Source organism: Lemur catta, chromosome 6, assembly GCF_020740605.2.
Source record: "Lemur catta isolate mLemCat1 chromosome 6, mLemCat1.pri, whole genome shotgun sequence".
NCBI lineage: Eukaryota > Metazoa > Chordata > Mammalia > Primates > Lemuridae > Lemur > Lemur catta.
The window spans coordinates 21,148,026-21,161,764 of record NC_059133.1 but is presented as its reverse complement, the minus strand read 5'-3'; the positions used below and the strand labels follow the sequence as shown (position 1 = coordinate 21,161,764).

Below are 13,739 nucleotides of genomic sequence, written 5' to 3'. Positions count from 1 at the left end.
TGACTAAAGTTGCCACATATGCCTCTACCTTCTATGGTGGCTATTTTAGGGTCTGCTTTATCTAGATATGTCTCCCACTCTGGGACAAACCATACTTTATAATTGCACAAGGAAGGATATTTCAAGATATCAAGACTGTAGAGATGGGGCAAAAGGATTCAAATGCCTTTTATTCCTTATAAGGTACAAAGTTCCTGAATATGCAAGTATAATTTTCACAGCTTTCAGCTCCCTGCACAAAGATGGGTGACTTTAAGAGTCTGAACCTCAGCCCCAGAGCTGGGACTGCTCTCTTGGGGTGGCCTTTGGTAAGGGCCTTAGCCCCTAGTCTTACAGTCAAGATTTAACCTAGGATACCCTTCCAAAAACAATGGGTATGTTTGATGGTTTGGCATTTACAACTGACCAGAATGGAAATTGTGGCCCCATTTAAAAAAAAAAAAGGAAATAAGATTCTTAATCAAAAAACATAATAACTAAAGTGTTAGTAGATGTTACACTTTTTTCCCTCAGCAGTTATGAAAAAGGTTGTCATAGGGGCTTTGGTCTATGTTGCCTAATTTAGTAGATCCCTCTATTTCATGGCTGTGCCAGGAATTACTTAAGAATTTTCTTGTGATTCCCCATGGCAAGGATGATCCTCAAATCGACAAGGGTATCCTTGACCTCTAGCTCTAAGTTTACAAATGCCTGTTGGCAAAGTTCCACTTGAATGTCCTATCTCTGTAACATCTCAAATTCTAACAACCCTTACTTTGCTTATCTTTCAAATGTGGTTCTGGGTTAGGATTGGCCACAAGAAAATTTGTGAAGATGTGAAAGGTAGAAGTGAAGCAGCAGCCATCACTGGAAGTAGTATACAGTACTAGGCTCACACACATCATTGCTCATCTGCTGACTCTCCTGGGGTCCTATTGGATTTTCTTCTTTAGTTTCTCCCAGTCTAGGCTAGAAGCATGTGCAGCATGTGGCTCTCATAAGTACCTGCGCCATGACTCCTGCAGGCACCTGTGTCAGTGAGCCTGCAGGTGGTAAAAGACAGATGTACGGTTTAGTTTATCCCCATGAGATATCTCCTGAAGATAAACTAAACCATGCATTTAGTGCATTTAGAGTTTGCTCCTGCCCATTTTCACTTCATGTCCAGCTTTCCACCCTGATAATTAAGAAGCTTGCCGCATTTTGCATAGTGTACTGGTGATGTACACCATAGTTGCACATGAAACTACGAGGTAAACACCATCAATCTGAAGCAGACCAAATCAGCCTGGATTCCTTTTTTGTAACTGAGAACTTTGTATCTGTTGATATACAGCAATTTCAGGTCCAACCCTAGGCACAGAGGCCTGAAATGCACAGTGGGATATACACGCTCAAAAACGTGTAGAGTCCCCACATTGGTTCCCTGGTCCATGGAAGGAAGGCTATTATGATAGGAAAAGCCAAGAGGAAGTCACTATAACTGCCTTTACCTACCAAAATATTAAACTGAAAGCAATACCACATTCCTGGAGAGATTGCAGAGTTTAATGCCATCACCAAGGACTTTGAAGACACAGGGTTGGTGATTCCTACCACAGTCCCATTCAACTGGCCTATGTGATCTGTGAAGAAACAGATGGACCTTGGAGAACAATAGTGGATTACTATAAACTTACTCAGGTGCTGACTCCAATTGCAGCTGCTGTTCCAGATGTGATTTTGTTGCTGAAGAAAATCAACATTGTGTCCTGGCAGCTGGAATACAGCTGTTAAGCAAACAAATGCTTTTTTCTCTCTACCTATTATTAAAGACTTTCAGAAACAGTTCGCTTTCAGCTAGTAGAGCCAGACATACATCTTCACTTTCTCGCCTCAGAGGTATGTGAACTCTCCAGCCCTACATCAAGTCCTCAAGAAACTTGATCACCTCTCTATGGTGACTAGTTCAGTGGTCTGGGGCATGTCAGTTTATACCTTTCAAGGGGAAGGTCAAGTAGCTGTATCTAGCTCCTCCTACTTTTAAGAAAGTGACACAATGCTTATTTGATATGAATACATTTTGTGTAGATATTAGCCATTTTTTTCTTTTCTTTCCCTCTCCTCTTACTATTGAACATAAGATATGTTAGTAGTGCAGTATTTAATCTTATATCTTGGTATTTATGCTATAGGCTATAAAAAGGGGAGTGTGATTCAGGGAGAACATTCAGCTAGAATGAACATCACCCAAAGATAGATAAAAGGCTTTTGTATTCTCTTTTGGGGAGAGGGTTATTGTGTCATATAAGGGAGAGCTGCATCATGTTAGGCAGAAGCGTAATTTTGCTCTTCAGTGTTTATTTGGAAGTTATATATGATTTAAAAAGCTGTGCATTGGTGTCAAGTTGACAAGGCATGGATTATGGTGCTTTTTACTGGGTCAATTTAGTTAAGCTAGAACTACACTTCTCAGAATTCCTTTCCCTATAGACTTTTGGGTTCAGGTTAGCTACAACAGACATCTGTGCAGGATTTGGAAGGCATAAGTGAAGCAACAGCCATTACATTCTGCAGGTCATCTTGTTGACTTGGGGTAGGAGCTGGGCCCCCAACTCCTTCAGCTACCACTGGATCTCCTCTGTTAACTTCTCTGAGTTCTGGGGGAGATGCAGGTGCAGCACCATGGTGAAGGCTATCATACACTCCAGCAGAAAAATTTGCAACAAACTGAAACAATATTATCTGGCACCAGGGGAGAGAAATAGGAAGATTCACTACAGTCATATATTTTTATATAATATTTGGATTTTTTTCATGATAAAAAAATTTTAAATCAGAAAAGTACCATAAAGTTGAATTAACAGAGAGAGAGAGAGAGAACGCAAGAGAGAGCGTCTGTCTACATTCTACATGATAATATCAAATTCCTCAGTCTGGTATGTGAGGCCCTGGACAATCAGGTGTTGGTACGCTTTTTCAGCTTTATCTGCACTACTCCTCTTCTGAACCCTTTACTCTGGAATTCTGCCTGGGACTTTTGCTGGGCCAGAAGGGCAGGGCTGGTCGGGGTGGGGATAGGGTTGCCAGGAGAACACGATGGCTATATCCCAGCTCTTGTTAACTCATGGGCAGGTGATGTGTGCCTGTAAGTTAACACTTTGTCCTCCCTGCAAAGCAGCCCTAATCAGACACACACTTCCTAAATGTCCAAGTTCTACCTGTGTGTCACAACGAAGTTCAGGTTGCTGTCATTTCCATGGATGTGACTGAGGTCACACCTATTTAGAGCCTGGTTCAAAAGCAGACCACCATACTTGAGGACATGAGCATTTTCCAGGTTCCTCTGAGAGCCTTGTTGATAAATCCATGAAAATTTGAGCTTGCCTTCTTAATTGTCTATCTCATTCTTACAACTTTGCATATTGCATTGGGCCTTACTTAAGGGCCCTTTTCATACACATTCACCCACTTGTAATATTTTAGGCAGTAGTCCCATTCTTGAAGCAGATTAAATGGGAGAGTTTTAAAATCTTGATTGAATAATAATAGCTATTTTTTTTAACAGAACATCTTTTGTAGACTTTTAGACATTATCTCATTGAGTACACATAAACTCTGCAAAGTAGGTATTACTCCCATCCAGGACCAGCTACATAATTTGCAGGGCTCAATGCAAAATTAAAAATGTGGGGTCCCTTGTTCATAAATTTATTAAGAATGTTAAAATGGTGACAGCAGAGCACCAAACCAAGCATCACTGTACCAGTAGCAAGTCCATGAGGCCAGCCCTGCTCCAATCTTACATTTAAGAAACAGGTTCAGGCCGGGCGGGGTGGTTCATGCCTGCATTCCCAGCACCTTGGAAGATGAGGCTGGAGGATCGCTTGAGCCCAAGAGTTTGAAGTTGCTGTGAGCTATGATGGTGCCACTGCACTCAAGCCTTGGTGACAGAGTGAGATACACCCCCCACTCCCACGCCTGCTCCACCCTGTCTCTTAAATAAATAAATAAAAGAGAAAGAAACCCGTTTATAGAGATGAAGTAAATTCCCAAGATTACTTTATTAAGAACTGGAGAACATGAAAGAGCCAGGATTCTAACAGGTTTGACGCCTATTAAACTCTCCCCAACTAAACAGGTCCGTCCCTCTTTTGCTGAATCTAATGAAGATTTTAAAAAATTTATTAAACACACATACACAAAATCTGCTGTCACTTTCGCTCTAGTGCATCTCTGTAACACCCCAGGTGTTAAGCATTTATTGAATGTTTTAATGTGTTAAAGCAGCAAGCTCTGTTGTCTAATTAGTTCTTTCTGAACATTTCCTTTTAAAATACTCTCCTGAAGCCTGATGAAAAATGCAGACATGCCTATGTTTAATGTTAACGGATCGCACTTTTAAAAAGTACTGTAATGACAAAAGTTGTGACACAATATTCTTCAGTGATGTTCTAACCGCAACACCTAAATGTACCATCAAACATTCGTGTTTTTGTCTTTTTTTTTTAAGTGTCTACTATACGGTGGGGCTCACTAAAGTGGGGAGAACTGAAGCCCAGAGTCAAGGAGAGACACACCTGAAGGTGAAGGGACAAAAAAAGTTGGTCACCAGCCTGACACCAACTCAAAAGCCCGGCCCGGAATGCGCGCCTGCGCGGAACGAATCTTCCTGCGCACAAGTTGGGCCGGAAGGGCAGGAACGGACAGGGGCGGGGACACGGTTGCTAGGAGAACGCGATGACGCTGAGGCCTCGGCGCTCTTTTCCGCCAATGGGTGACGCCTGTCTGTAGCGATGCGCCGAGTGCGTCACGCTGACGACTGGCGAAGGGCACAGATCTGAGGGCCCGGAGGACGTTCGGCCTCTGTGAGCCGCAGCCTTTCCAAGGGAGTGGTTGGGTCTTCGCCATCTTAGGGAGTGAGTGCGGCCGGGCCTTCCTCGTGGTGGGTGCGGGGAGCGGAGCCCAGATCCCCCGTGGGGCCGCTGCTTTGGCTGTGGGCCCAGTCGGGCGCGGCTTCTTTTGGGAAGGCAGCCTTGACCTCTTCAAGGGCGCGGAGGAAAAAGAGGAAAAGGGCCCAGTTGGGGTCCCAGGGCGCCGGTGACGTTAACTGGCACCTTGCCTGTCCTCTAACCGTCGCTCCCTCGTCCCCTAGGGAGATGTTCTCGTCCGTGGCGCACCTGGCGCGGGCGAACCCCTTCAATGCACCGCACCTGCAGCTGGTGCACGATGGCCTCGCCGGCCCCCGCGGCTGCCCCGCCGGGCCCACGGCCCCGCCTCGCCGGTCTCGCAACCTGGCAGCCGCCGCTGTTGAAGGTAAGATCAGACCCTGCCCCAGTACGGACTAGGTCCGCTCTACCTTCGAGGCCTGGGCCTGGCCCGGAGGACAGGGAAGGACGCGCCCAGCGTGTTGCACCATAGGACGTCGCCCAGTTGCTTGTCCTGGGATGTCAGCCCTTTCCGCCCTGAGCCAGTCTCTGGTCCTTGGCCCTTCCTCAAGGACGTGGAAGGGCCTAGGCCCAGCGTCCCGTCGTGACCTCCACGTCCCGAAGGGAGTAGAGGCCGAGCGGCTGTGACTAGCTCTTATCTTCTCTGTCCTGAGCTGCTTGGGCAGCGGACCGTTGGTCAGCAAAGTATTGGGTAAAGTCTCCTTCCTGACCACTGGCCACCCACAGTTTTAACTGTATTACCTGTTATTTGATTTGGCTTTAATTTTCTTAAACGTACTCTTCCCTCAAGTATTTCCTAATATTGGCTGACGCTAGGTAAATCATCTTTCCACTTAGTGGTATATAAGATAACTGGGTCTCTTGTTTTAATGCGCCTGGCTAAGGAGACTCTCTGCAGCTTCAGGAAGTTTGTAGAAAGGAGGTAATTGGTGGGCATCCTTTGGTCTTCTGGAATTCGTGGTGATTGGGCCCAGCTTTAACTTAATTGTGTGTGTTTTAAATCCTAGTTGAGTTTATATTCAGAGAAACCTGAAAACCGAATTGTAGGAATCCTGACAATGTTATCTACATTGTGCCTGTAAAATCTAAATTTTTTTAAAAAAATTCATTCATGTGCTTCTGATCGTTACATTATCATTCCGTCTTTCCATTTTAAAAGTTAAAGCTGACTGACGTCATTTGTGTATTAAATGTCTTTGCAGGAGTTTATGTGTCCTATTTTTATGTTATAGGAGTTCATAAGTGGGGATAGTATTAGTTATTGGCTGGGGTGAACTTTGAGGTTTGCACACTTTTTACATGTTGAGTGTTCTCAGAAGTGTACTGTTATCAGCGAGCAGTTAATACTTTGAAGTTTGATTTTAATTGTAAAAGCCATTAATGTAGAAAACTTTTTAAAAATGAATATGGCTAAATAAGAGCTAGTATCTCACAGATATAGAACCCTCATAATTTTTAAAAGATCTGATTTTGGCAGGGAATTTTTTAGCCACTTAATTGTGACCAGAGCTGTTCGGCTATGACAGTGCTGTTTCACAGGGAAATAAAGTTTTCTTTCATTCCTATGGCCTTAGTCATCTCCGAAGTAATACTTATTTGATTTTTTTTCCAATCAAACAGAGGAATATAGCTGTGCCTATGGATCTGGCAGATTCTTTATCCTTTGTGGACTTGGAGGAATTATTAGCTGTGGCACAACACATACAGCATTGGTTCCTCTAGATCTGGTTAAATGCAGAATGCAGGTTTGTTTTGCATGCTGGACTAGAGCATATTGTTGAAGCATGACTTAAATTGTAAGATGTAGTCCTCTACTAACAAGCTGTGTGGAAACCTAACTATCCAGGAGGTAAGTGGATGATCAGTAACATGAGTTTTATTTTAAAATGCATGGTGTGTCTTGTCTTATTACAGAGTACAGTTGTGAATTTGGCTCCATGAAGTATTATGCACTGTGTGGCTTTGGTGGGGTCTTAAGTTGTGGTCTGACACACACTGCTGTCGTTCCCCTGGATTTAGTGAAATGCCGTATGCAGGTTTGTATTGAGGTGACAACACTGAGAATATCTTTTATGCGTTACCTAATTCTAAATATTAATAATCCTAAAAGCACTTCACAAGTGAGAATTTGAAGACATCACAGCTGTTAGAAAGTTCAGTAGGAAGCCACACCTGAATTTCTTTACCTTGTGGTCTTTATTTTAAATCCAAAAAATGTCTCTTTTGTGTCGGTAGATTATTCACTGTCAGATTCTGGCTGTAAATGGCACTTTGCATTATGTGAAGTAACTTCATGTCCCTTATCTGTTAATAAGACTAAGGCAAAGAGTACGTGTAGATTTCTTCAAAATACTCCTAAAAACTTAGTATGAAAATTTTGTGAACATAGCCTCTTGTATATTTACATAAAATTTTTAATAATTGGAATACCTTTTAATTAGGTTTATTGAAACAAAAATAATCAGACATCAAAAATTTGTTCCAAACAGGATTAGAATTCTAAAAGAAAGGAAGGTGAAATATTAGGAGAGAGAGGAAGGTGGTGTATACCAGCCCTTCTAGTACTAGCAGAAATAGTGAGATAAGCTTTTTTTTCCATTAGTTAATAGAGTTGATATGAAATATACCTTTGCTAAAACATAATTATGCATGTCTCTTGAAGTGATATTATGTTAATTCAAAAGGCAGATTCTCATTGTGTTGATGTACCTTTTTAACTTATATTTAGTTTGATTGTTTAATGTTCACAAAACTTTGATATAATCTACTTAAAAGGACTAGCATATATCAAGAATACAGACTTATCTATTATTTAGACAGTAGCTTTAATTTTTTAAAAGTAGTAGGAGTTGGGTAGTAAGAAATCTCTTGTCATTATGTTTAGTATGTATTTTTGTTCAAATTTTACGCTCTTAACTATCCCTCCAAGACTTAAGTCTGACTCAGAGAAAGCGAGACCTTAATGTATAAAAGATTCCATTTATAAAAATGATCATAGATGTTAAGCTGATATGCAGTGAACTTACACAGTAGTCCCCCCTTACCTGCATGGGATACATTCCAAGACCCTCAGTGGATGCCTGAAAGCTCAGGTGGTACTGAACCCTGTGTTTTCTCCTACACATACATGCCTTTGATAAAGTTTAATTTATAAATTAGGCACAGTTAAAAGGTTAACAGTAACCAATAAAAATTAAGTGAATGTGGTTACTTTTACTCAGAATATTTTAGACAGTGGTTGATGTCAGGTAACTGAAACGGCAGAAATTGATTCAAGAGGGGACTACTGTATTTACCTTTTGTGTAGTTACTGAAATTTATTTTAGAACCAAAACAAAAACTGATAAACTAAATATTTATGGGACATTTATGAGCTTTTTGGTGCATTTAATTATTTTTCTTGTTTTAAAAAAGGTGGACCCCCAAAAGTACAAGGGCATATTTAATGGATTCTCAGTTACACTTAAAGAGGATGGTGTTCGTGGTTTGGCTAAAGGATGGGCTCCAACTTTCATTGGCTACTCCTTGCAAGGACTCTGCAAGTTTGGCTTTTATGAAGTATTTAAAGTCTTGTATAGCAACATGCTTGGAGAGGTATGTAATTAACTTTGAAATTGAAAGTACTGAGTGTTTAACTTTGAGACCAAAAAGGATCTTGGGTTTTTGTCTCACCCACCTTGTTTCAGAACAGAAGACATGGTCCCAGAAAGTGAGCAACATGCCTCAAATCATAAGGCTGTTTTTACAGAGACAGGATGAGAAAAAGAAAATATATTTCATTGAATTACAGTGCTCTTTTTAATGTACTATGTTGTTTTCTAAGTGAGTTGAATTTTGAGTTTTTTAAAGAAAAGGTCTTTGGGATTCCTTTGTATAATTCCAGGGCTAACTACACTTGGCACCTATATGTTCAAAAAATGTTTACATTTTACCATAGTTATGCATTTGATTAATGAAGTTATGAGAGACAACACATTTGGTCTCATCATGTGTGTTACCCATGGGGATTGTGTGATGAGAAATACTTTTAAAATGTCCAACGTTTGCGTGTTTCCTAGAACTGTCACTTAAAAGTAAAATTGAAAACAGCCAATGCAACAGCAATTCCTATCCCTCCTTGTTTTGCATCTTAGGAGAACACCTATCTCTGGCGCACATCACTATATTTGGCTGCCTCTGCCAGTGCTGAATTCTTTGCTGACATTGCCCTGGCTCCTATGGAAGCTACTAAGGTTCGAATTCAAACCCAACCAGGTTATGCCAACACACTGAGGGATGCAGCTCCCAAAATGTATAAGGAAGAAGGCCTAAAGGCGTAAGTAAACACTTGCCTAAATTTATATTATAAAAATATTCATGTTAAGGTAACTTCATTTCCAGACTTTTTTTTTTTTTGTAAAGTAAGGGCCATTTGTCAGTCTAAAAGTAACTTGATATTTGGCCTAAATATTTACTATTAACTTTTGGAAGGGTCTTGTTAGAATTCTTATGATCTATTCAGAGTTAAGAATTCTCATGTAATCAGGCCACAACATGCTTCCTTAGATCCACCTTTGTGGATGAACTTGAACTGAGTTCTGCTTGTAAACTTCTTGTTTCTTGTAGTTCCAGTCAAACATCCAGCAACTTTTTTGGTTGTATAGTCAAAGGTGCTTGAGTCATTGGCATGTGAGATAAATATACCTGCATGTTAGTCTACAGTTCTGATAGAAATGACATGCAGTTATGCTGCCATTTTACACTATCAGGACTCGACTGGTGTGCGGACACTTCTGTTAGTGATGAAAATCTCTGCTACATGAATGTATGCAACTGTGTAAAACAAGTCTCTTAATTTCTTAGATTCTACAAGGGGGTCGCTCCTCTCTGGATGAGACAGATACCATACACCATGATGAAGTTCGCCTGCTTTGAACGGACTGTTGAAGCATTGTACAAGTTTGTGGTCCCTAAGCCCCGCAGTGAATGTTCAAAGCCAGAGCAGCTTGTTGTAACATTTGTGGCAGGTTACATAGGTATGAATTATTTAGAACATGTTTTTCTGTGAAATTATAGACAAATCATTTCCATCACTGGCCTATTTTGTTGAGGGAAAAATATTCTAAAGTTTATAAAGCAGTGTTCTCTTCCCATAACATTTTATATTCCCCTCAGGATTCATAAATATTTCCTGATTAGTTTCTCAAAGGATGTTTTATGGTTAGCATGATTGTTTTATGGTATGTCATTATTAGGCTTGAGAATGTATTCATCTCACTGCTGCACCATTTTTTTTTTAATTGAGAACAAAGTTTTTATACAGTAAGAAGAAAGTGTTGACTAAAATCTGAATTAAAGAATCTTTTAAAAGGATTGTTACATTATACATAGGGTAGACTGCTTTATAATCATATCACTCTTGCCCTAAATCTGATTGGTGTGTTTGCTTTTTAGAGCCTAAAGAAAATTTTATTATTTAAAGTCATGAAAAAAGATAGTTGGCTGTGATGTGAATTTTTTTTTAATTGACCCTGCATTGGATCATTTATCTTGACTTTTTTCAGCTGGAGTCTTTTGTGCAATTGTTTCTCACCCTGCTGATTCTGTGGTGTCTGTGTTGAATAAAGAGAAAGGTAGCAGTGCTTCTCAGGTCCTCCAGAGACTTGGATTTAAAGGTAAAGATGACATTTTTTTTCTCTAAAGGAAGAACACTTTTTGGGTATATTGCATTTTTTCATTTATATTTCCTATTTGAACCAGGTGTATGGAAGGGACTCTTTGCCCGTATCATCATGATTGGTACTCTGACTGCACTACAGTGGTTCATCTACGACTCTGTGAAGGTCTACTTCAGGCTTCCTCGCCCTCCTCCACCTGAGATGCCAGAGTCTCTGAAGAAGAAGCTCGGGTTAACTCAGTAGATAGAGCAGAGCAAATGTGGACTGAATCTGCTTGTTGATCCGTGTTGAAGAAAGTACAAAAGGAATGTTTATATATTTGACAGTGTAGGAAATTGTCTATTGCTGATATAATTACTGTAGTGCTCTTGTTTAAAGCAAGAGTTTCAAATTTACTGTTGAAATAAATCCAGCTGTTCATGATTTGTCTATGATTTCATTTTTTTTATTTTAAAAAAATTTTTTGTAAAGGGTAGGCATGGTGGCTCACACCTGTAATCCTAGCACTTGGGGAGGCCAAGAGTGGGAGGATCACTTGAGCCCAGGAGTTCTAGACCAGCATGGGCAATAGTGAGACCCCATCTCTACATAAAATAAAAAAATCAGCCAGACGTGGTGGTGTACACCTATAGTCCCAGCTACTTGGGAGGCTGAGGCAGAAGGATGGCTTGAACGCCAGGAGTTGGAGGCTGCAGTAAGCTATGATGACACCATTGCACTCTAGTTTGGGCAACAGAAAGACTCCATCTCAAAAAAAAAATTTTTTTCTTGTAAAGATGAGATTTCTTGCCCAGGCTGATCTTGAACTCTTGGCTTCAAGCAATCCTCCTGTCTCAGTCTCCCACAGCGCTGGGATTACAGGTTTGAGTCTCCCTGCCCCATCCATTTTAAAAGCTAGTTTTTAAAAAAATGATTTAGCTCTAAAATAGTTGGAAAGAATCAAATGTAAATTAAGACCTTAAGGAAAAGATGCAAATTAACCATTGAATGAATATTTCAGTCCCTATTCATAAATTGTCATGTCTCAAATTTTATCACATGAAAGTTCCTATATTTTTAAGAAACACCCCAAATTTTTAAAAACTTGATTTGTTAAATTTAAATATGGATAAATGTTCATTTATGGTTTTATTTTCACAAGTAAGTTTCAACATACCAAATTTTTACAATTTACTGGTTTTTAATGTTGATGAGTTTACTAATCCTTATTTGTAAATGAAGGTAACCCAAGTCAGCTGATTCTTAGAATGCTAGTAAAGGACCAAAATAAGTGACAGCTAAAAACAATTTCAACTACCCTAAATTCTCTTCACACAAATCTGATTTTCTAGGTTATAGAAAATTTACCATAAACTATTTTTCAGTTTGGTTTTTAAGAAGGGTGCTGCTTGACAGCTGAACTAGGTAAAAGCCACCAGGAAAAAAGCATTATAACATACTCAGCTATCTGAGATTTGATTGTAGCTTTAAGCACAAACATTTTTAAAAGGCTTCTAGGAAGTAATCCAATCTTTATGTTAAGTTTGGTTAGGAAGTATAAAAGCCCAATCTATAATATCCTATTTTTCAAATGTTACATTTTGCCTTGAGGCCTTGGTTATGGTATCTGGGTGGGGTTAACTACAGATGGGGGCCTCATGAAAAAACTCAGATTCTGATCAGGGAGAGAAATGTTCTAATAAACCCATACAGTAAGATCCATGAACTAATTTAGATGCCAAATGTTTCTAGTTGCATGTTAACTTCTTTAAATCATCATCATTGGTCTAGGTTCCTGAAAGGATAACTTTGATAGCAAAATAACAAAAAAATGATTTAACCCATGGTAAGGGCTAAAATTAATCATATGAGCTCTCCCCGCTGTCTCTCTCCCTAGCAGAGAAAAAGGAAGGGTTGTTTGTAGGTGTAAATTTGGACCAAACTCAAACGGCAGAGTGGAGGATCTTCAGAGCCCAACCAAGTGCCCGCTGTGGTTCTTAGTATCAACTGTGCATTAAGTTATTGCCTATATGACAAAGCATCCAAAGTGTAATAGCATAAGATAATCACAAGAGTTCTGTGGGTCAGGAATTCAGGAACGTCTCTACTGAACACTTCTGGCTCTGTCTCATGAAGATCTCATGAAGCTTTTTACTTTTTCTGGGCTGGAAAGATGCTCTTTAAGCATCTCCCCATTAGTGGCTCAGTCTTTTCATAAGGTCTATAACATGGTGGCTTTAGGGTGACTGAACTTTGGTGGCATTTCAAGCTCCATTGGAGCTAGGCAGAAGCTGGCTCTTTTTTAGAACTTAACCTTCAAAGTCACATGATATCACTTCCACCATACTCTTGGTTACAACAGTGATAAGTCCCAGAGACCAAATCCCAGATTCAGGGAAAAGGAATATAAGACTCCACTTCTTGCTGGGAGGAGTGTTGGTCACATTGTAAGAGGAGCATGTGGGAAATACATTGGTGCAGCCAACCCCAAAGTGGACCATGGATCTAAAAACTATTCAGGACAATAATAGGGCAAGATGGCTGACTGGAGACACCAGCTGCAGAGCATCTCAGTAAGGAGAAGTTTTAGATGAAAGAGAAAAAAATGAACAGACATGCATAGATCAGATGTGGTTCTGAGGGAAGGGTGCCAGAGCTCTCGGGAGACTCCAGGGGAAGAAGCAGTGCCGAGCAAGAAGGAGCCAAGGTATCGGCAAAGATTAAAGGCTTGAGAGGCTTGGAGTCCAGCAAGAACTGTAAGTGGAGTGGTTTGTTTCTCCCACCTCACATCTGACAGTCGCTGGGTTCCCAAGCTGCTGAAGAGACTTTCTGCCCACACAAGCCCAGAGGCTGCTGCCGCCAGTAAGCTGGGAACTCCTTGTGGACAAGGCACCAGGCTCTCAGCCCCGCTGGGGCACTTCCTGCCCCTACAGACCTGAGTTAGGATGGCAGGCACCATATTTTTTCTCCACCTACTGTGCTCTTTTGGCCTCCCTAGGGTGCTTCAGCTTGTCAGGTTTTGTCTTGCTGGTTCCCACACAGACGTTACCCAGCTCCTGCCCAGACTGCAGGAGCCACAGGGATGCAGTGGGTCCTGGGTGAGCTGCGTGACTTTAGAGCCTGGACATTCTGGGCAGACTGCCTCCCAGAGTGAGGGTCAGAGATGACCAGAGTGCTAGCATTCCTCCATACAGAC

General features: G+C 40.9%; 1 protein-coding gene and 1 non-coding gene across 3 annotated transcripts; both read left to right on the top strand.

Annotated features, from left to right (window-relative positions):
• Nucleotides 1-4,733: 4,733 nt before the first annotated feature.
• Nucleotides 4,734-10,987, top strand: SLC25A3 (solute carrier family 25 member 3). Of its 2 annotated transcripts, none has more exons than XM_045553179.1 (8): nt 4,734-4,877; nt 5,114-5,274; nt 6,822-6,943; nt 8,322-8,501; nt 9,041-9,222; nt 9,750-9,922; nt 10,451-10,561; nt 10,647-10,987. In XM_045553179.1, the coding sequence occupies exons 2-8, from the start codon at nt 5,118-5,120 to the stop codon at nt 10,805-10,807; spliced, it is 1,086 nt and encodes a 361-aa protein (XP_045409135.1). In that variant the 5' UTR covers nt 4,734-4,877; nt 5,114-5,117; the 3' UTR covers nt 10,808-10,987. The 2 variants fall into 2 exon arrangements, with proteins under 2 accessions (XP_045409135.1, XP_045409134.1); XM_045553178.1 differs by lacking the exon at nt 6,822-6,943 and adding an exon at nt 6,528-6,652 and having other exon boundaries at nt 4,769-4,877.
• LOC123640932 lies at nt 9,438-9,678 on the top strand. The gene has a single exon (XR_006736159.1). It is a non-coding gene; the product is annotated as a small nucleolar RNA SNORA53 (small nucleolar RNA).
• Nucleotides 10,988-13,739: the final 2,752 nt, after the last annotated feature.

Coding starts and splice junctions, on each gene's coding strand:
- SLC25A3 (XM_045553178.1), top strand. CDS start 5,118: ATGTTCTCGTCCGTGGCGCACCTGGCGCGGGCGAACCCCTTCAATGCA. Junction 9,923..10,450: donor ATTTGTGGCAGGTTACATAG/GTATGAATTATT, acceptor GACTTTTTTCAG/CTGGAGTCTTTTGTGCAATT. Junction 10,562..10,646: donor CCAGAGACTTGGATTTAAAG/GTAAAGATGACA, acceptor TATTTGAACCAG/GTGTATGGAAGGGACTCTTT.